Source organism: Octopus bimaculoides, chromosome 13, assembly GCF_001194135.2.
Source record: "Octopus bimaculoides isolate UCB-OBI-ISO-001 chromosome 13, ASM119413v2, whole genome shotgun sequence".
Classification (NCBI taxonomy): Eukaryota; Metazoa; Mollusca; class Cephalopoda; order Octopoda; family Octopodidae; genus Octopus; species Octopus bimaculoides.
This window is the reverse complement of record NC_068993.1, coordinates 55,257,276-55,279,430: the sequence shown is the minus strand read 5'-3', so window position 1 is coordinate 55,279,430 and position 22,155 is coordinate 55,257,276. Positions and strand designations below refer to the sequence as shown.

Here is a 22,155-nt window from a genome sequence, read left to right as displayed (position 1 = left end):
TATATATATATATATATATACGTGGCACTCCGTCGCTTATGACGGTGAGGGTTCCAGTTGATCCGATCAACAGAACAGCCTGCTCGTGAAATTAATGTGCAAGTGGCTGAGCACTCCACAGACACGTGTACCCTGTAATCGCAAATTTTACAACTTGTGAAGTAGACACAGCAATGTCACTTGGTACACTACCTCATGAAGGTTACTGCTAGCTCTCACTGTGCATGCAACTGTATGCTGCCATCTGTTGGCGCTCTACAGAACTAGTCCAGGAATCTTTTGATACCACCTCATAAGAATGCACAGTAGGACAGTGGCAATTGTCTGTGTCTATGTACAACAGTCTGTCAGATGAAGAGAAGTACTGATTTTTAGAAGATTGTTTTATAGGCTACTTTGCTTATGAATGATAATGACTTCATTATCAGAATTGGCAATTTTAATGGAAATGTTGAGCTACAATATGATGGATTCCCTGACACACATAAAAGCTATCCTTATAGTACAGAGTATGAAGGGCAAACTAGGTTCCTATTGCTCACTGGTGTAAATTTCAGGAAAGCAGCAAGACACTTAATAACAGACCAATCAGGTGAACAGATAGGCCAGATAAGCTATATACTCACCAAGAAATGGAACAATCATGAATACTAAATCTCTTCCTGATGAATAATCTACCAGATAACAAGATAGAACAGTAGTTAGTGATTTTTCAGGTAAGAGCTAGGTAGACTTAAAGACACAAGAAAGTCTGATGAAAGAAGATATGGAAGCTGAAAGGGGACATCTATGAGTTATAAGTGCAAAGAAATAATAATTAATGCATTGGAAAAGTCATTAGAGATTCAAACAGAACATTTTGTGGCATTTGTTCTTACTCATTATGTTCTGAGCTCAAGTCCCACTGAGGTTAACTTTGCCTTTCATTCCTTTTGGATTCGATAAAAAGCCAGGTAGTGAATTAGTGGGGGCTCAAAGAATATCAGATTGAATGGGTTGCAATATTTGTGCCAGTACTTTGCATTCTGAGTTCAAATCCTGCTGCAGCTTACTTGCGTGGTAGACTTGTCACCTGGTTTAATACCACCACCACCTGGCACCTGCACATCTTAGGTGCCTTTAGCAGAATCTATTCTGTGGTGAGCTTTCAGGCCAGGTTCCTGCTTTGGAATGCCTCCTTCCCTCCCTCCATCCAGTCTCACAGACCCTACAGTAACCTCATAGATACTGCCTTCTTTACTGACTAAAAGATGAAAATAAAGAAAGAGTAGATGGAGACATTGAGGACAACTGGTAGTTCTTGTAAGACAACCTGCCAAAGGCTACAGATAGGATCTGAGGCCAAAGAGAAGGTAATGGTGCAACACTGTAGACAGAGTCAAAAGTTAAGAGACAAACCTGGAAAAAATGCATAGGAAAGAGTAAAGTGTGTAGCTAGAAGAGAAGCTACAGGTCAGGTATAAAGTAAAAGGCTTGCATCTGCTTGGTAATATGAAGATCAGAAGAGTGGAATATTCTGGATTGCAAGGTTGTATGTGAAAGAAAATCCAGATGTCATGAGAGAGAAGTGTGGATAGAAGGTTAAACAGCACACTTGCCCTCACTATACGAAAAGGAAATGCTATTATGAAATGTTTTTGAGAGGGGAGACTGCATACGAAACAGAAGTTGTACCTGAAATAGACCCAACAAAAGAATCAGTCACTGAAATTGACAATAGTCTGGTTGCAAGCCCAGTTTAGGATATGAAGGCAGGGGATACAACTGGGTGATCAGATAGAGTCACTGAAATGCTGAAAACATCTGGGGAAGTAGGTCACTCACAAAATCAATCAGGTGGTATAGGAATGTATCATAACCAATGATATATTTTGCACACATCATCACATATATATGTCTGTGTGTATGTTTGAGTGTACCCATGGTTGTAAGTAAGCATTACCATTATACAAGCAATGTTGTTAGTTTCCTGTCATCTGTGGAAAACATGTCTAGCCATGGCGAAATATTACCTTGCTTGGGAAATAGATGAGGGTTTTCCATAGGAAGGGCATGTGCCTGTAGAAAATTTGCCTCAACAAATTCCCTCTGCTTTATGCAAACATGGAAAAGTGGACATCAAATGATGATGATGATGATGATGATGACAATGATGACTACAACGACAAAGATGATGATAATGATGACAGTGCACCCCTTAAAAGGGGAGCTAGGGAAATGATCACTTCCTCCAAGCACATTTTTCAAAATTGGTGCCTCTTCAACAATTTTTTAAAAACTCGTTAGTCACTAATATCAGTAGTTGTGACTTTCATATATAACGACATTGTTACTGAAACTTGAAATTAATGAATGTAAAATACATTTACGCATATTACAACAAATTAAATATTTGGTGTAATATAAGAGAAATGTGTTAAAAATTGGTATGTGTGACAGCACCTTTTTTTTTCATGTGCTTGCTCACCCTAATTTTAGAACCTGGCCACACCTCTGCTCCCTATCTGAAAACCACTCTAGAGTGTGAACTAAGTGCATTTATCAAGCTATCATACTAAACAGATAGTTTTCCAGGGCTGAAGCGTTTTCTGTATGTGTAGAGAGAGTTGTAGCAATAATAATAAATATGAATGGAAATAGAGATGTTATGGAGACAGTCGAAGAATGAAGCTGTCACTATGGTGCTAGTTACCATGGGAGCACATGATGATAGGCTTTATGAGAACTAGTGGTGGTTTTGCACAAGCAAGAAACTACTCATTGTTGTTTCTGCCTATCTCCATATACATGTGCATTTTTGTAAAATATTATCAAAATGTTTTCTACAAGAAGTAATCAATATATTGTTTGATGAGTGTCGTTATTTTCTGGTATTATTCAGACAAATAAATGAATATTTGTCATTGTTAGGATCCCATCTCACCAGAAAATCAAATGAAGCTCATGAGAGCGGCTGGCTGTTCCAGCACTTCACCCTGTAAAAAAAGAGCTTGAGTGTGTGTGGGTGTGGGTGCATGTATGCATGTGTGTTTATATATATATATGTATATATATATATATTTATATATATATATATATACATACATATATATATTGCTTTTTTCAGTCATTAGACTGTGGCCATGCTGGAGCACTGCCTCGAGAGATTTAATCAAGCTAAGCAACCCCAGTACTCATTTTTTCTTTATATTTATGTAGGCATAGGCAATGGCATGGCTGGCTGGTAAGAAATTTGCTTCCCAACCACATGGCTCCTGGTTCAGTCCCAACGTGTAGCACCTTGGGCAAGTGTCTTCTGCTATAACCCTTAGCTGACCAAAGCCTTGTGAGTGGATTTGGTAGACGGAAACTGGAAAGAAGCCCATTGTATGTATGCACGCGTGTGTGTTTGTATATCTTTAGTCACAGCAAAAATTGTGAGTCAAGAAAAAAAAGGCAAAATCAAAATCTGATGACCAATGAAATTAAATGTTTGTAGATAAGTCACCCCAAAAAGAAACAAGGCAAGCATGTTTATAGATGTCATTTAATCAAACAAGGACAACATGTAGAGGGGTCGGTGAGGTAGAAAGAACTAAAGAGAATAAGAGTCTAAGGAAGGGCAATGAAATTCCTTTGGACATTGGTATTGAGGTGATAACAACAACAAAACCAATTGTGCATTAAGTTGACCAATAATTTTTGACATCTAACACAGGTAAGTTATTGGAGCATCCTTAACACAGGAGTAATAAACCAAACAAGGAGTAATAAATGCCATGTATAGAATTTAGGTGGCAAAAATATATATAAAAGCATAAATAAACGAAGACGAAAAAAATGAGAAATGAAACATAGTAAAATAGGATAATAAGATTAAAAATAAAGGAATTTCAGCTAAAAGCAAATAACTATGTCACGTAAAAAACCCCGCTCACATATATATATACAGGTGGGGTAGGCATATTGAATATACATGCCAGGGGCTTACTAATTTCAAATACCAGGATCTTTGGATCATACTAACCTATTACTATATATATACACACACACACACATACATATATATATATATATATATATATATGTTTATATATAAAACAATTATATATTTCTCTATGCATGCACGCACACTCACACACACACACACATATATATAATTTGCCCCATAGCAAAAGACTATGATGGAGATTTATTGTCTTTCTTTCCCTCTCCTTTTATCTTTATTTCTTGTACCCTCTTACTGTTCATATATATATATATATATATATATATATATATATATATATATATATATATATATATATATATATATATACATATACACACACACGCACGCACACATCAAAGAATATTCTAATTTGCATGAAGCATTGCAGTGTATGGTATATGTAATTTATGATGTCAATGTTTGAAAAACCTATGAGCAATGCAGGTGAGAATTTAGACAAAACATACACAGCTATGTCAAAAAAATGGAAACAAAGGTAAAAGATATTGTGTTACCTTACGTAGTTATTTAATGATCCTATACTATTTTAAGATCATTAAACAATGTACATCAGGTAACACAATACCTTTTGTCTTTCTATTCATGTATCGACATTAACTAAAGTATTTTGTCTAACGCTTCACCTGCGTTGCTTGGTGTTTTGGTTTCAAATATTTATATTATATTCTTTTATTTGTTTCAGTCATTTGACAGTCGCCATGCTGGAGCACTGCCTTTAGTCGAGCACTTATTCTTTGTAAGCCTAATACTTATTCTATCGGTTCTTTTGCCGAACTGCAAAGTTACTGGGTCGTAAACACACCAACATCAGTTGTCAAGCAATGGTGGGGGGACAAACACAGACATACACACACACACATATATATATTTATATATATGATGGGCTTCGTTCAGTTTCTGTTTACCAAATCCACTCATATGGCCTTTGTCAGCCCAAAGCTATAGAAGACTTGCCCAAGGTGCCATGCAGTGGTACTGAACCTGGAACCATGTGGTTGGTAAGCAAGCTACCAACCACACAGCCACTCCTGTGTCAATATAATATGTATGTATATGTTTGCATGTGTGTGTGTGTGTGTGTGTGTGTGTGCATGTGTGTGTGTATGTATCCATCTATGTATCTATGTATGCTGGGTGTGATATTAAACTGCATGTAATGTTGAATGTGGCGACACCTTTTAATTACAATTACAGACTCTCAGGTCTGTTCTGACCTAGAATAGCAGTTAGTACCTGCTAGGGTTTTGTCTATGGATTAAATAGATTTCCCAGAGTCCAGGAGGCTCCCATTAATTTTTAGAAAACCGTGAGAAAGGTAGCTCAGACATAAAGCTTACTGTCAAAATAGTACCAGTTATTTTGTAATGCTTGTCACTGGAACCTATTATGGCAACCAAGAGTGTACAAGCTTTTGTCACTTAAATCCAATGACATACAGATGAATCACTATCATTTCTTTTCTTGATCTATTCTGTATAAATCAGAACAATCAGGCTGGATGTGAGTCGGCTACCATCTGACAAAATGAGGCAATCATTGGGTATCAAATTTAATATATATGCACTGTTGACAGGCAAGTTGCTGCAGATTTTGTCTGAGATAAAATTTTTTTATGGACATCCATTCTCACCACCCACAAAGTCCCTCAAAGGCATGTTCCGACACATCTTTGTCGTATCATTCTCCCTAACACTCTCCTTTCCCTTCCAACTGAGTAATCCATGTATCTCCTGTCTGTCGCTCTACCCTTTAAATCTCTCAAATGGCACACAACTCTATCCCCAATACTTCTCCCCACTACTGTTTATTTATTTTCTTTCACTGCCTTCAAATTATAAATATTACTGACAGAAAATGGTAATATCAAATATAACAACAGAATACAGTGAGTTGAGGAAAGTGATAAGGGATTAGCATGAAAGAGAAAAAGTTCTTTAGCTTTCTGTTTCAACAAACTGCAGAAGACGAGCAAGATTATGGATTAAACTCAAGACATCATTATATTGTTCACAGGAATTAGTGTAAATACACACACATACATTATATATATATGTATAATATTTTGAAAAATAGAAGTTGAAAATGCACTGAGAATAGTTAAAATATTTTTTATTAATATATTTAAAGCTTTAACTGGTTTCACAGACATGGCTTATGTTGCAGCTGTCTTGCTTCTGACTGGTGTTTGAAGCTTGCCTTATTTCTATAGGGAGTTCATGGCTCAAATTAGTATATGTTTCGAATAGGATTCAATTGGTAGAGGATAGCCACATGACTGGTTTTAGAAATTTTTGTAGGTACCCCCACTACATCCATGTATTAGTATCAAGTGATAATGTTTGGTGTTGTAAGTTAAGGTTGACACGGTTGACTGAACATGTCCAAACAATCAATACTCCGAATGTTTTCTGTTAAGTGCTTGTAGAGAATGAACACATGATTAAGTTTATAACCTTTTGTATGTTTCCCGCTATGTTTGTGCATTAGTGACAGTATATTTTGCGCCTAAAAAGAAGGCCGACGGTTGAGTGAACTTGTTTAGTTACAATCAAAGCACTCCAAATTTAATCCGTTTGTATGTAGTCCAGTGGCTAAAGTTTAGGTTGTTAGCTGTGTAGCTTCCTCATGATAAGTGACAGAATGAATTTTGTGTGTGGATAGTTATTTGTGTATGTACTCTGCTAAAGTTTTCTAAGTCTTGGTTTGTACTTTTGTATGAAAGTATTTTCTTTGTTTATCCATGCCTTAACTTATGACACCAAACATTGTCACTTGATACTAACACACAGACGTATCAGGGTACCTACAAAAATTTCTAAGACCAGTCATGTGACTATCCACTACCAATCGAATCCTATTGAAAATATATACTAATTTCAGCCTTGAACTCCCTATAAAAATAGGGAAAGCTTCAAACACTAGTCAGAAGCAAGACAGCCATGTTTTTCTATTTGAACTTTTTGAAAATCAGTATCAACTGTGAAACCGGTTAAGGCTTTAAATATATTAATAAAAATATATTTTAACTAATCTCAGTGCATATTCAACTATCTATCTATCTGTCTATCTGTCTGTCTGTCTGCCTGCCTGCCTGCCTGTCTGTCTATCTATCTATATATACACACATATATATATATATACATATGCACAAACATATTTCATGCGTTAGGAAGGGTGGATTCGCGCAGCAGTGGTTCGTATTTTCCTTGCATATAAATATACTCATACATATAAACATGTGATATGTTTACAGTTGAGGGCTTGAGATTATGGTCCCTCAAGCCCTCAACTGGAAACATATCGTATGTTTATATGTGTATTTATATGCTAGGAAAATATGAACCACTGCAAGAATCCGCCCTTCCTAACGCATGAAATATGTGTGTGTCTATGTATATGTGTGCGCACACACACACACATATAGATATATATATGTATATATATATATATATATATATTTCTCCTTTCATTTCTACAAAACTGTATTCCTCTCAAACCTTATTGCTTACTTGTATATATATATATATGTGTGTGTGTGTGTGTGTGTATGTATGTATGTTTGTCCCCCCACCATCGCTTGACAACCAATGCTGGTGTGTTTACGCCTCTGTAACTTAGCGGTTCAGCAAAAAAAAAAGCCTATAGAGTAAGTACTAGGCCTACAAAGAATAAGTCCTGCGGTTGATCTGCTTGACTAAAGGCGGTGTTCCAGCATGGCCACAGTCAAATGACTGAAATAAGTAAAACAATAAAAGAATATATACGTGCACATGTATGGCTCAGTGGTTAGAGTGTCAGGCTCACAATCATGAGGTAGTGAGTTCAATTCCTGACTGGGTTGTGTGTTGTGTTCTTGAGTAAGACACTTTATTTCATGTGGTTCCAGTTCACTCAGCTGTAGAAATGAGTTGCAACATCACTGATGCCAAGTTATATCTGCATTTGCCTTTCCCTTGGATAACATTATACTAGAAATTAGATTCTGGTATGCATGGGTGACTGCTGGTCTTCCATAGACAACCTTGCCCAGACTTGTGCTTTGGAGAGGAACTTTCTAGGAGCAAATTCACGGTCATTCACGACTGAAAGGGCACTTTTACATATATACATCATCATCAGTATTTTGCAGCCATGGTTTGGACAGCTCGTCACATTTTGAGTCGCTTCCTGATGGGAGTTATTGCTCCCAAGAACTTAATGCTAATACATGTCATTTGGTTTGGTTTCTTCCTAATGCTAAGCACTTGATTGAGTATACTGGGTGCATTTCCTAGTTGCCTCCGCACTAGAGAGGTTGGATAGGTTGACTTCATAACCACGAACATTTTCTGCTCATAGAGTCAACCACTTCCCAGTGTAAACAGTGTGTGTGGTGGTGGTGATGGTAGTAGTAGAGTACTTGTATACAGGAAATTCGAATTTGTAGAGTGGAACAATGGTGACAGTATTTGAGATGTGGAGATGGGGACTTAAACTGGTACTGTGGCAGTTATGACAATAAGGGTTTCAGTCAATCTGATTAATGGAATAGCTTGCTAGTGAAATTAATGTGCAAGTTGCTGAGCACTCCACAGTTCTCAGGGAGATTCAATGTAACTCAGAATGTGACAAGGCTGGCCCTTTTTAATTACTGGTACAACTCATTTTTGCCAGCTGAGTGGACTGGGGTAACATAAAATAAAGTATCTTGCTCAAGGCTACAGTCAAATGACTGAAAGAAGTAAAAGAATAAATGAATATATATGGATACTTCACTCAATCAAGGAAAACCCTCCCCCCACCACTGCTCCTTGATATCACTTTCCTTTCTTGCTGTTTGGAGCCATTTCACTTGTTCGTTGTTCTTCAATTTTTCATCAATTAATATTGCTGTATATTAATGTATATATCATTGAATATATATATTGGGTTGGTGCATAATTATTGCGGCTTTTTTTCAACAAAAACAATAACAATATTTAACAAAAACATTTGTAAATGACAGTCTGACTGTCCACCAAGCAAATGGGAAGCAGTAACTGAAATAGATGGTGAATATGCTCCAGAATAATCATTTAAAGATGATTTGTTGAAAAAAGCCTCAATGATTATGCACCAATATATATATATATATATATGTTTATGTGAGGTTACTCTTAGTGCTAGTGGTAAAATGTCATCTAGTTCAGCTTGTAGTATAGTAGGGCTGTTGGTGACTACAACACCAACCCTATGAATGCCACTTTGTAAGGAGAGTGGTTTTTATTGGATAGCTTAGAGAACTTAAAACTAACATGTCAAAGAGTAGACTGTAGAATCAACCGCCATCTAATAGCTGTGAGTGAGATTCCTTTAGGACATCTCTTTAGAAGGAGAACTCTCTTATAATACTTGCAACTTCATCTGCACCCAATGATGTAGACCAGTTATTATTTCTGAACAAAGGCATATATTGTAGTAAAGATTGTTTGCCAGCATAACATGGCAGTCCCAGTCTAGGACGAATGTTGCTGTAATTTAGCCCTAGGAGACAAAGTACTGTTGCTGAATATTTCACGTTGTGAGATTTAAAAATAGTAATTTTCCAAAGGCATATATTGTTTGGAGACTGGCCCTTGTCAAGGTGCGTCACTTAATGACCAGAATATTTGGTTACCGATCATGAGTTCGATTCTTGGTAACAAGACATTTTATTTCCCCTTACTCCAGTCCATTCAGAAGGCAAAAATGAGTTGTACCTGTAATTAAAAAGGGTCAGCCTTCTCACATTCTGTATCATGCTAAATCTGCCCGGGAGCTACATTAATGGTATGCATTTCTGTGGAGTGCTCAGCCACTTGCACATCAATTTCATGAGCTGGCCCTTCTGGTGATGAAATCAACTGGAACCCTCTTGTCATAACTGATGGACAGCAAGGCAAGGCTTTTCCTCTCTCAAAAAAGCTTCTTGCACAGCTATCACTTGATTTTAACATCAATATGTGTTGTATTCTAGTCTGGCCATAGCTGAGAAAGGTAAAACACTCAACAAGAAATTCCATGATAAACTGAAAGCATGTGTCAGTATGTGTTGCAAAGTCTCTGGACATCTATTGCAAGAAGCACCCATTGTTGTAACATCTGTGCAAAAGAATGTAAGTCTCTAGCAGGACTAAAAAACTACATCCAAGCTGCTCATGTTTAGGAAAACAATCAAGCAACAACATAGCTTGAAATTGAATTGCAGCCATCATGTGTAAATATTATATATACACACACATACACGTCTGTATATATGTGAGTCCAAATCAAGCAGGCAGAGTTCAGGTTACATGGTTCCCAGCCAGCAGAACCTCACAAGTAATAATTACAATGAGTAACTTATCAGGCTGAAGACACCCTAGTTAAATGAAGGTAACATTGTTGTTAAGGGACCTTAAGTTAACTTGCCGGAGTTAGGATCCCTTGATGACAATGTAACTTTCATTTAACTAGGGTATCTTTGGCCTGATGAGTAATAGAGTACCCCTTGTTGAGTAATTATTACTTCTGAGGTTCTGCTAGACAGAAAATAAATGTAACCTGGATTTTAACTGCTCCATCCCCTCAATTTGGACTTTTATTCGCATTCATAGCAACCCTAAACTATGAAAAAAACCTACAACCTTTTACGCCAATAAATTATTGTTCCTGAAAGCTGTTTTTTATACCTTCTACAGACTGCTCAAAGCTTACTAACTTCTTACACCTAAATCCTTGGATCTTACAATTGCATATCATTATATATATATATATATATATGGCAAATTCAGCTATTTCATCATAGATTGAAAATATGAACAGGTTTAATCAATTTGCAAACCTTATTGGGTTTCACCAGGTGTCTACATCAATTAGACCAATCCCAGAGAAACAAGCAGCCAATGTTTGTATTGAGTATATATATATATATATCATTTAGTTGTTTCAGTCATGCTAAGGTGGCCATAACTTTTTTACCAACTGACTTTAGATATTCAAATTCCACACGTTGATAGAATGCTTCTTCTACACACTCCGCATAATCTCCATAGCAAATGATATATTTGCTCCTTTGTTGAACCCAACTCTCACATTGTCTTTGAAAATATTCAGGCATGTACTGCTGTACCCATTTCTTTGCTGCTACTTGCACTTACAAATCTTTCACAATGGCTGGCTGTTTTTCCACTGGACCCCACAGATTTCAATCTGTGGGGTTCCAGACTGTATGGTGCACCACCGACAAGCACAACTTGCTGACTGATTTGTTGTTGCACATTGTGATAGTTAATGCAGATCATTTACAGCTTATTTGTTTTCTTCTTTGTAATGGCTTAGCCTCTTCCCGACCATCTTTTCTTTTTCTGGGGCTGCCATGTAACTTCCAGATAGCAAAGACACCTGTTCCTGTCCTATTAATCAAGCAACTCATCACCTGGCACATGGTCACTTCCTCTGTCAAATGGTGCTGTCTTATAAGTTACTTGGTAACCTAACCTCACTAGTGCTAATACTACCAAAAAGACAATTACCCAGTACACTCTGTAAAGTGATTGGTATCCAACAGGAAAAAAAAAAAAACTCTGCCAAAGCTGACACTGGAGTGCAACATAGCCTTCAGGTTTGGTGGAACCCTTTCCACACACATGGTTCCAGCTTCAGTCTTCTACTATATATAGCCTCAGGACAAAGTCATGTGAGTGGATTTGGTAGACAGAAACTGAAAGAAGCCGGTTTGTGTTTGTGTAGTTCCACATCACTGCTGGACAATTGTGCTGGGGTCAAATTCATTAGACTAAAACTTCAAGGGGGGGGGGGTCCCGAACATGACTACAGTTTAATAAGTATATATATATACACACACACATAGGTGTAGATGTGTTAAGTTTGCCTCCCAACCATGACTTTGGGTTCAGTCCCTCCATGTGGCACCTTGGGCAAATATCTACTATAATCCTAGGCCAATGAAAACCTTATGACTTGGTAGATAGTAACTGAAAAAGGTTCACATATATAACCAGACACAGATACTTATACATTTATATATACACACACACGTGTATACTTATATATAAGTATATTATGCATATTTTTGGATATGTGTATATACACCTACATACATCATTATACATATTTACATACATCTTTAGATATTTATATCAATACATATATGCACACATCTATTAATACATAAATAGCTGTATATAAACACACCCATGTATATGTTCATACATATCTATGCACCTGCACATCTGAGGAATTACATATGCACAGACATGTACAGATACACAAGCTTATCACGGAAATCACTAAGTGAAGTAACCCAATATATTATATATACACCCATATATTACATGTATGCATATTATATAGTTATAGGTTATTTGAACAATACAGTAAAATTTGGGGGTCACCAATGTAGCCTGGGAAGGGGAGTCAAATTAATTCCATCAGGACAGCCACATATAAAACAGATGGTTGAAAGTAACGCAGGGTCAATATTTACATATGTGTTCCAGTGTCTTAATCATACTGCTAGTCCATTTGTGCAAGTTAGCCATTTCTTGAAATGATGTCTTGGATGTTACTCTCATATAACATCAACTCTTCTGGGGAAAAGTTTCTGTTCCTTCGAAACTCTTCAGCATTTAAACCAGCCATAACTGACCTAAATATTTTAGAGTGTTTTATGCTCGAACCAGCCAGATTTGGCCTCTCGTACATACCCTACAATGTCATTCTAAAAATAAACAATCACATCATCAAAACCTTGAAGCTATTAGATACTGCATGATCCAATTCAAAACTGAATAAATAAGCATTACATTTGACAGAGTAATCTGAATGGTAGAAGGGTTAAGTATCAAGAGATTGCAACACTTATTAACACCAGATAACTTGTTCATGCTTGCCCGTGGATTATGCTAGTAGGGTAGCGTATCTATGAGGTGTTGAACAAGCCTTTTTGGATCCAAAATTCTTCTTGGGTATTATTGACTTTGTTCCCTAGTTTTTTTTAATTAATTTTTTTATATATATATATGTTACGTCCTACGTTTATAGGAAAATTAACAACACATAGCAACTAATTTGAATACTGGTGGCTTATATAAGGTGTCAGTCTTCTGCGAAAGCCAGTGAACAGCCATCATGTAATATATACAAATTTTTAAAGAAATGTGTGGCCGTGTGGTAAGAGGTTTGCTTCACAATCACATGGTTCTGGGTTCAGTGCACTGCGAGTATCTTGGGCAAGTGTCTTCAATTATAGCCGTGAGGGTAGACGGAAACTGATTGAAGTCTGTCGTGTGTGTGTGTATGTATGTATGTGTGTGTATATATATATATCTGTGCGTTGTCCCCAACACTGTGTACAATCGGTGTTGGTTTATTTACGTCCCCGTAACATAGCGGTTCGGCAAAAGAGACCGATAGAAAAAAGTACCAGGCTTATAAAAATAGGACCTGGAGTCGATTCGTTCAACTAAAATTCTTGAAGGCAGTAGCCCTGCATGACCGCAGTCGAAAATGATTGAAGCAAGATATATATATATATAATAGTATACACAAAATTAAACATTTCTATACATACAATCTTAAGTACACATATACATAATTATACACAATCGCAAATACTCGTACACAGAGAAATACATATTTCTGACATTTAGGATTTAATGATTTTCAACACTGGTGCAAGGCGACAATTGTTTGCGTGTGTGGAGGGGGAAACAGACATTAAAATCGATCACAATGTTTGAACAGTGCTTATGGTATAAATGTTGGAAAGATGACGATAAAGTGAACCCCAGCAGGAATTGAACTCAGAGGTGACGTAAATAGCAATATTAAAAATACATTATTATTTAGCTACAATGACAAATTTAAACCACAGCCAAGCAGATATAAGACGGAGACGACTAAACATTCGATGATGTGACGGTCATACGTCTTTATAATTATTACTTAGATAATTTCTTGGCAAGTCCGATATTGTAACCTAATTTCCATTCTGAAATGACGTAAATTTGGTCTTGATTGATACCGTAAGACCTCAGAGAAGGCATTATCATCACCACATCCTGTCTTCACTAAACTACAAGGATTATAAATTATTTAAGCTCGATATGGTTAAGATTCTTATAGATGTCACCATCCACCAGTACATTCGGAACCTATGAGTGTATTTTGAGGTCCATTTAGCTACTATTTATAGCCGATCGGGAGACCACATAGACGCTTCCTAATTATTATTCAATTCTAAATTCATTTATGCTCGTTTTACTTGTTGCGCGTGCGTTCAGAAATCCAACGCATTCGCTGTCCCCACCCTAGAACAGACGCCTTTGTGCCTGGTATAAATAAAGAAAGCATTATTACATTTTTAGAGTTCAAATTCCATCGAAATCGACCTTGCCTATTTTTTTTCTTTCTCCATTCGATAATGACGATATCAGTGTTAAAAGATGGTTGTTCCAATGAAATATATCCACTCCCACTAAAAAACCCAGTTACCTCACCTAGTCAAAAGAAATCGTTTATTAAAGTAGCGCTAGTAAAAAAGGGATAACGAGGACTTAGATTTTTTTTTTAAACAAACGGGGTTAGTTCTTGGCTTCTTTCTCAGCAGTGATGTAGTTTGGAGCGACAATGGAAACCTAATTACTGATTCTCAACAGAAAGCTGCACCTTATTTCTTTGGAATTTCTAATTGCTGTTAGAATCTTCCAAAGCTTGGATTTAGTCCATCTCTCGTAGATATTGGAATCGTCTCGAAAAATAAGCGTATTATTTTATTCACTAGGTAAATCTGGAATCAATGCGGTATTGTAAGGGAAAATGAGCCACAGAAAGCCGCCACAACGACCAGTTCTATTCTTGGCCGAAACTATATCACTTCACGTGCACTACTAACAACCTTAAACAAAGAAGAAACGTCACAAAATCTTATTTTCCCCACCTGTAACTGAGCTCTTGGAAATTATAATTATTCTAGTTAAAACTGTTGATACGAGACATCGTAGGACCAAACAATGTATTTCGGTCCTATCTACGTCTTGATTTCCAACGGCAATAACGGACAACTGTCATCCGACCGAAGGCTAATAAATTATCAGTTATGTATTGAGGTCCATTTAATAGACTAATATATCACCCATCGCCACCATACTCCAATAATTGATCTCATGCCGAATACACCATCATCGTGTGTTATCAATTAACGGTGGTGGTGGCGATTACTAATCATCATCGTAATCATCATCACGTGTTGCTTTGCTTTACTGTAATTTCCGAGCGAGAAAATGACCAACAGAGAAGGGGAGGCGGACTAAACGATGAAATATACTATCATTATCATTACACACACACACACACACATTATACATATATGTGTGTGTGTGTGTGGATTTCCATGAATATATCCAAAAATAGTGGACGGGGAAGGAAGAAAGAAATGGTTAACGAAAAAGATCGTTAAGACGATCATTATAATTCCAATATATGTGAGGAATACATTTTGTAATTTCCAATACAATGACCGCACAATTAGAAATAAAAAAACGGGTAACCGTAAAAATGGCCACTATATATATATATATGTATGTATATATATATATATATATATACACACACATACACATACATATTTAAATGCTAAATTATCCTCACATCACTGAATAGTATTAGCAGCAGTAGCAGCAGAATGAATACTACTGCTCCTACTATACTAGTATTACTACTAGCGAGGGAAAACAAAAATCCCACAGGTGATGGTGGTGACGATGACGAAAGTGGCGGCAGCATTAATTAAAATAACATCTCTACTCAACATATCTCGCTGGATTTGCTACTACAATCAACACACGCACATACACACTAGCGAGATCAACACCTATCCATTATATATAACACACGAAGCGGAACATTTAATTTTTAAAAAATGATCGCTTTAAATTAAATGATTCAACATATTGTAATATTTATATATATATATGTACTTTGTATAAATAATGCTTATTACACACATTATATATGAACATAAGTAAGGCATCTATCATTCGGATTGCATGCAATAGACATTCATTATGTAGTGTTGCTTCACATGGTGTGGGCGGCACAAGAACCTGAAAATTCTATCTTCATAATAAATCATTTTTTAAGTGTATTTCTCAACAGAATTATAAACAATAAGACAAAATTAACAAGGCAATTTCTCCCTTCAATTGAATTAAATAAAATAATCCTAAGATCTTGCCACGCCCTTTTTGACCCCCTCCCCTCCTTATTAGCTTAGTTCTTTAATTAAACAATCAAAAAAAATAATAAAATCTCACCTTATATTGTCAATCTGAAGTAAAAAAAGTGGCTTAGTTAACAAATAAGAAAAAATTACAAATAAAATACGGTTTGAAAATACCATTTTATGCAAGTAATAAATTCTAAGCACTAAAAAATATTCAATTATTTAAATTAATTTTTCTTGAACAATTGTTATAATAAACTAAATTATTGATCCTTACCGTTGTCTTAAAAATATTTAACAAATCGTTAAACAAGTATTGTTCGAAAAATTCTATTTAATCACTTTTAGTCTAAGTCAAGACTTAGTGTCTACCAGCAATCTTTGTCCTGCCTTGTAAAAATGTCCCTCAGTCGTCGTCCTTGTGGCTATTAAGACACCTATTAATTATTATTGCTAGTAATATCATAGTAATCACGACTTAATTTGACATTCAATAAAAATCAAATGAAATGGATGGTAGCAAATATGAGAGGAGGACATTACTGTGAATGTGTGTGTGTGTGTCTGTGTGTGTGTATATGTGGTTATGTTGGAAATGAAAAGAAGGAGAAATGATGAACGGCAGACACAACTAGGTAGTTTGGTCACTTTTATACCGATAATATTATATATATATATATATGTATATATATATATAGATGTATATATATATATGTATATATATATTCAATACAGAAACAATACAGCAAAAAAGATTTATATATATATATATATATATATATATAGACATATATATATAGATATATGACAGAGAAGAGAAAGATAAATGATGAAATTATGTTTCAAAGACGAGACTACATCGATCCTTGCGTTTTCTTCTTCTTTCTGGAAATTGAATTATCTTTTTTTTTGTTTTTTTTTCCTTCGACTTTTTAAAATTTTTTTTTTTGTCTTCTTTTCTCTGATATTTTGTGTTGTTGTTGTTGTTTTGTTACTGTTTCTGCTCGGTTTACTGCTGCAACAGCCGACTATTACGGTGTTAAGTGGGGTATAGAAGGTACGGCCCCAGCAGCAGCAAGGGACAGAGAGAGACAGAGACAGACAGACATAGTAGAGAAAGAAAGATGTTAAAGAGATGTAATGAGGAAAGAGAAGAAACAGCTAGACTACTACTTAATGTGTGTATATATATATGTGAGTGTCTGTGTGTGTATGTATATAATTAGTTCAAAGTAGACTACTAGTAGTAGTTATCGTAGTAGTAGTAGTAAGGGGGACCTTGGCTGTTGCTGTTCTTATAAAGCTGTTTCGTTTTTTTCTTTCTTTTTTTTTTTCTTAACAACGAAAGAAACTTTATGACAAATTTCTTTTTTTTTTTTTTTTTTCCTTAAGCTTCTGGCGCAGGATCACCTCCATCCTGTGGCTGTTCCCCTTTCGGGTCAGCCTTCTGGTCACATTCCTCGGTCTGCATGTCCGATGTCCACAAGGTGAGATTATCCCGAAGGAGCTGCATGATGAGCGTGGAATCTTTGTAGCTTTCTTCGCTGAGTGTGTCCAGCTCAGCGATAGCTTCATCGAAGGCGCTTTTAGCCAAGGCGCAGGCTCTCACGGGGTTACTAAGAGTTTCATAGTAGAACACAGAGAAATTGAGCGCCAAACCAAGTCGGATCGGATGCGTAGAGGTGAGCTCGCTTGAGGCAATTTCGCTTGCACGTTTGTAAGCTTTGAGACTTTCTTCGGCAGTTTCTTTTCTATCATCACCAACTGCGAATTCCGCCAGATAACGATGATAATCGCCTTTCATTTTAAAGTAAAATACATTCGACTCTCCAGAACTGGCTATTGGCAGCAATTGATTGTCGAGAACATCGAGAACATCCTTGCAGATTCGTTTCAGTTCAACTTCAATATTTTCCCGGTAACTGCAAATCAAACGGAGACGTTGTTCGTTGCCTTTCGAATCTTCCTTTTGCTCCAAGCTACTTATGATTCGCCAAGAGGCCCGCCGAGCTCCTATAACATTTTTATAAGCAACAGACAAAAGGTTACGTTCTTCTACCGACAGCTCTGTACCTTGGTTCGCAACACTTTTCATATTGCTCACCATTTCATCGTACCTTTCAGCTTGTTCAGCCAGTTTGGCCATATAAACTAGTTCCTCCCTGTCCGCCATTTCTGATCACTAATTTCAGGAATAAAAAAGCGCTGCGACCTTTTTTATCTTCATACTAGTCGCTCTTCACCAATTATCTCCCCTTACATCCGGTAACGTGAATTTACGCGCAAAATTCAGATTGTCCTAATTGTGCGACACTTTTCATTCGTCTTCACCCGTTGTGCATCATAATTCATTCTTTATTTATTCTAATATCATTTCGATGACTTCCTGTCAAAATATCGTTGCTTCAGAAGAGGGAATTATCCATAATTTTACCATTGATACATTTAGTTCTACTTTAAACGATGAAAGTTATCGTTTTGAATACTGCAAATCCACTTCTAACAGCTGCCAACAATTGTCATTATCAAGACATCGTCTTTGTAATTTATTCTTACCTTCCATCGGAGAATGGACGATAATTAGCACAGAAAATATTAAAGAGATCTCTACGGGTAAAACTATTACATGTGCATTTTTGCAGTGCTTAAAAGAGCAGCAAGTAACTTTTATTATCGTGTCTTACTGCTCTGATAAACTGCTTCCGTTAAGACGTTATGTTATTGACACTAAACAACCTGAATTGGCTGTCACATCTAAAATCAAGTCGATGTATCAGAATGTACAGCTTGTGGATGGGCCTAGTTTAATGTGGATTTCAGACTCCGAACTACAACTAGCTCTTTCATCTGATGGGAGTTACGAGTTAGAGTTGAAAACAGTCCGCCTGGATCGTTTGTCATACCCAGAACGTTCTTATAACAACTTTAAATTACTTTGTTGTTATGATTTAATTAACATGTCACTTATAATCGGTCATGTTTTCGACAAACACAAAAACAGAGAGAAATCAGAATATTTCGGTGTGATGTTCAATCAAAGCTTTAATTCGTTTCAAACAATCGACATTTCTCGAATCTTACCTTTGGCCCACTCAACGACCATTCAACACCTTTTTATCACTCACTGTTCAATATCAATTAAAGCTAAACAACAAGGATCGAACGAGTGGGCCGATACATTACAGGTTCGAATGTTTGTATTTACCGAAGAAAGATATTTGATGGAAGTTCACAACGGGAAGCTTTTGAGGTGTTTCAACATTCCTCAGCAACAAACCAGTTTTTCTAGTCTAACCACTCTTTACAAAGGTTATGAATGTTCCTCACCTATTCTACACACTTCAGATTACGAAGCCCACGTGGTAGCTGCACAACTTGACAAGGTATAATAAAAATTTATTTGCGACAAATATGTGGGTGTGTTTGTGTGCATGTATGATCCTATGCATAATTATAAAACCACATTCTGCAATTCTTTTTGTGACGAGTTTCGCATTTAGTAGCCAAGGCTAGAATAGCTATTTGGATCGATCAAATTATGAATCTACCTCAGATGGGTGACCACCATCAGAACGGATATAGAATGTCATGCGTTAACATTTATATCCCTGGAGAATCATATCGATTCTCTAAAGATGTGTTCTAGCAAATAACGACATGGCATATGTACAAGTGCACGAACACACGCACATACATGTGCATATACATATATAGACGTGTATGTAGATATAAATTTATGTGTATGCGTATATATATGCGTACGTAGATTTATATATGTGTATACGCATATATATATATATATATATATATATATATATATATATATATATATATATATATATATAAATAAGCGCAGTGGTAGCTATGTGGTAAGAAACTTGCTTTCCAACCACATAGTTCCGGGTTCAGTCCCACTGCTTGATACCTGGGGCAAGTGTCTTCTACTATAGCCTCGGGCCAATCAAAGCCTTGTGAGTGGATTTGGTAGACGGAAACTGAAAGAAGCCCGTCGTATATATATATGTATGTGTTTGTGTGTTTGTCTCCCCTCCCCAATCATTTCTCGACACCGATGTTGGTGTGTTTATTTCCCTGTAACTTAGCAGTTCGGCAAAAGAGACCGATAGTATAAGTACTAGGCTTACAAAGAATAAGTCCTGGGTCGATTTGTTCAACTAAAGGCGGTGCTCCAGCATGGCTGCAGCCAAAGGATTGAAACAAATAAAAGAATATATATATAAAAAAACATTTAACGTCCACTTTCCTAACTGGCATGGGTTTGACAGGATCTGATGTGTTTCAAGTCTGCATCATGCAACAGCTTCGGCTTGGCTTTTACGGCTGGATGCCCTTCCGAATGTGTATCGCTTTACAGCACAGACTGGGTAATTTTTTCATCCTGCCTGCACCATTGAGGTCGTCATGCAGTTCGCAGGTCTGCAAGCCCTGGAGAAGGTGCAGGGGGGTGGGGGTTCAACTTCATGCTAGGGAACGAGGGGGGTGTACGCAGAGCATTTCCTGTAGAGGGATGTGCATGGCTGTTCATGTCTAGTAAGGGAAAACAGGAAGAATGAGAAAATGGTTAGTAGGCGCTGCAAGATATAGATAATGGAGATAAGGTGCTTAGGTAGCCCCCTGAAAGCAGAAGCTGTGTAGAAGTGGATGGTTTGCAGGATTGCATGGAAAGTGAATGAAAGGCAGGGAGGCAGGCTGTTGAAATGGGTTGGGTTGAAGGGTGGATGAAAGAAGAATCATGGGTTGTGGAAGGTAGAGGGTGGGAGAAGAGGTGGGAATACAGCAACAGGGGTAGTGAAGATGATAGAGATGCTAGGGTGAGGAGGACAGGAGAGATATAATGTTGGCTAGTCTACGAGGGGGTGCTGAAAAGTTCTTGGCTTTAAGGGTATCACAAAAGTCTTGGTTGGAGGGCCAACTTTCTGAGTTCTTTTACAAGGCTTAGAAAAACTGAAGGACCACTGCAATAAGTGTGTGAATCTAAGAAGGGAATAGGGAATATGTTAAATAAAATCATAATTAACTGATCTTCCTGTGTTTTCTTTTGCACAAAGCCGGGAACTTTTCAGCACACCCTCATACAATCGGATGCACTTCCACCTATTTTCAAGCACGGTAACGATCTCCTCCTTTGTTGGACAACAATAGCTACGTGATGAACTGGGAACATACAATGCTGTTTGAATGAACCTTTTGTCTACAAAGACCATGCAACATATCAAAAAACCTGGACAGGCTTTCTGTGGTTACTGCAAAGCAAGGACATTATCTATATTGTTGCATAGAGTCAGCAAATTCATGTGAAGTTGAGAGAAATTATAAACTCATTCACAAAAATAAAATCAACACATGCATGTTTATATACATACATACACACACACACACATATATATATATATATATATATATAAATTCAATAATAGGATGAATTCTTTTACAAGAATTTATCAAGTAGCTAGCGTGAAAAAAAACATAAGAGGAAAAAAATCCATCATTTATTCCCAAAATATATATTTATTTATATAAGGGCATTGCTATACAATAATGCCTCACGCTATGAGGGACTCTAAGGTCAGACTACCATAAAAAACACATTTTTACCAAACGAGGGAATGCAACTCTCCAAACCAGCCTCTTAAAAACAGCGTGAGGCATTATTGTATAGTAATGCCCTTATATAAATAAATATAAATATATATATATATATATATATATATGCACACATACATATTGTTGTGTCTTGGGAGAGTTATTACACCAATAATACTAGCACAAGCATTGGTATGGTGGCATGTCATATTGTTGGTGTAATGACTCTCTCAAGACCCAACAAAATTTGTTTCAACACACAAATTCACCTCAAGAATTTTGCAAACCAAATACAAAAACAAAGTATATATATATATATATATATATATATATATAT

At 36.6% G+C, this 22,155-nt stretch overlaps 2 protein-coding genes across 2 annotated transcripts in view; one reads left to right on the top strand and one right to left on the bottom strand.

The window, feature by feature from the left end:
* Positions 1 to 16,372: 16,372 nt before the first annotated feature.
* On the bottom strand, positions 16,373 to 18,449 carry LOC106881554 (uncharacterized). Its single transcript, XM_052972493.1, has one exon. The coding sequence runs from the start codon at positions 18,385 to 18,387 to the stop codon at positions 17,602 to 17,604; it is 786 nt and encodes a 261-aa protein (XP_052828453.1). The 5' UTR covers positions 18,388 to 18,449; the 3' UTR covers positions 16,373 to 17,601.
* Positions 18,450 to 18,489: 40 nt separating this feature from the next.
* LOC106881553 (uncharacterized) overlaps positions 18,490 to 22,155 on the top strand; it is a 38,841-nt gene continuing 35,175 nt past the window's right edge. Inside the window, exon 1 of the mRNA XM_014931986.2 lies at positions 18,490 to 19,597. Coding sequence (XP_014787472.1) covers positions 18,593 to 19,597 — 1,005 coding nt within the window. The 5' untranslated portion in view covers positions 18,490 to 18,592. The remainder of the gene's footprint in view (positions 19,598 to 22,155) is intronic.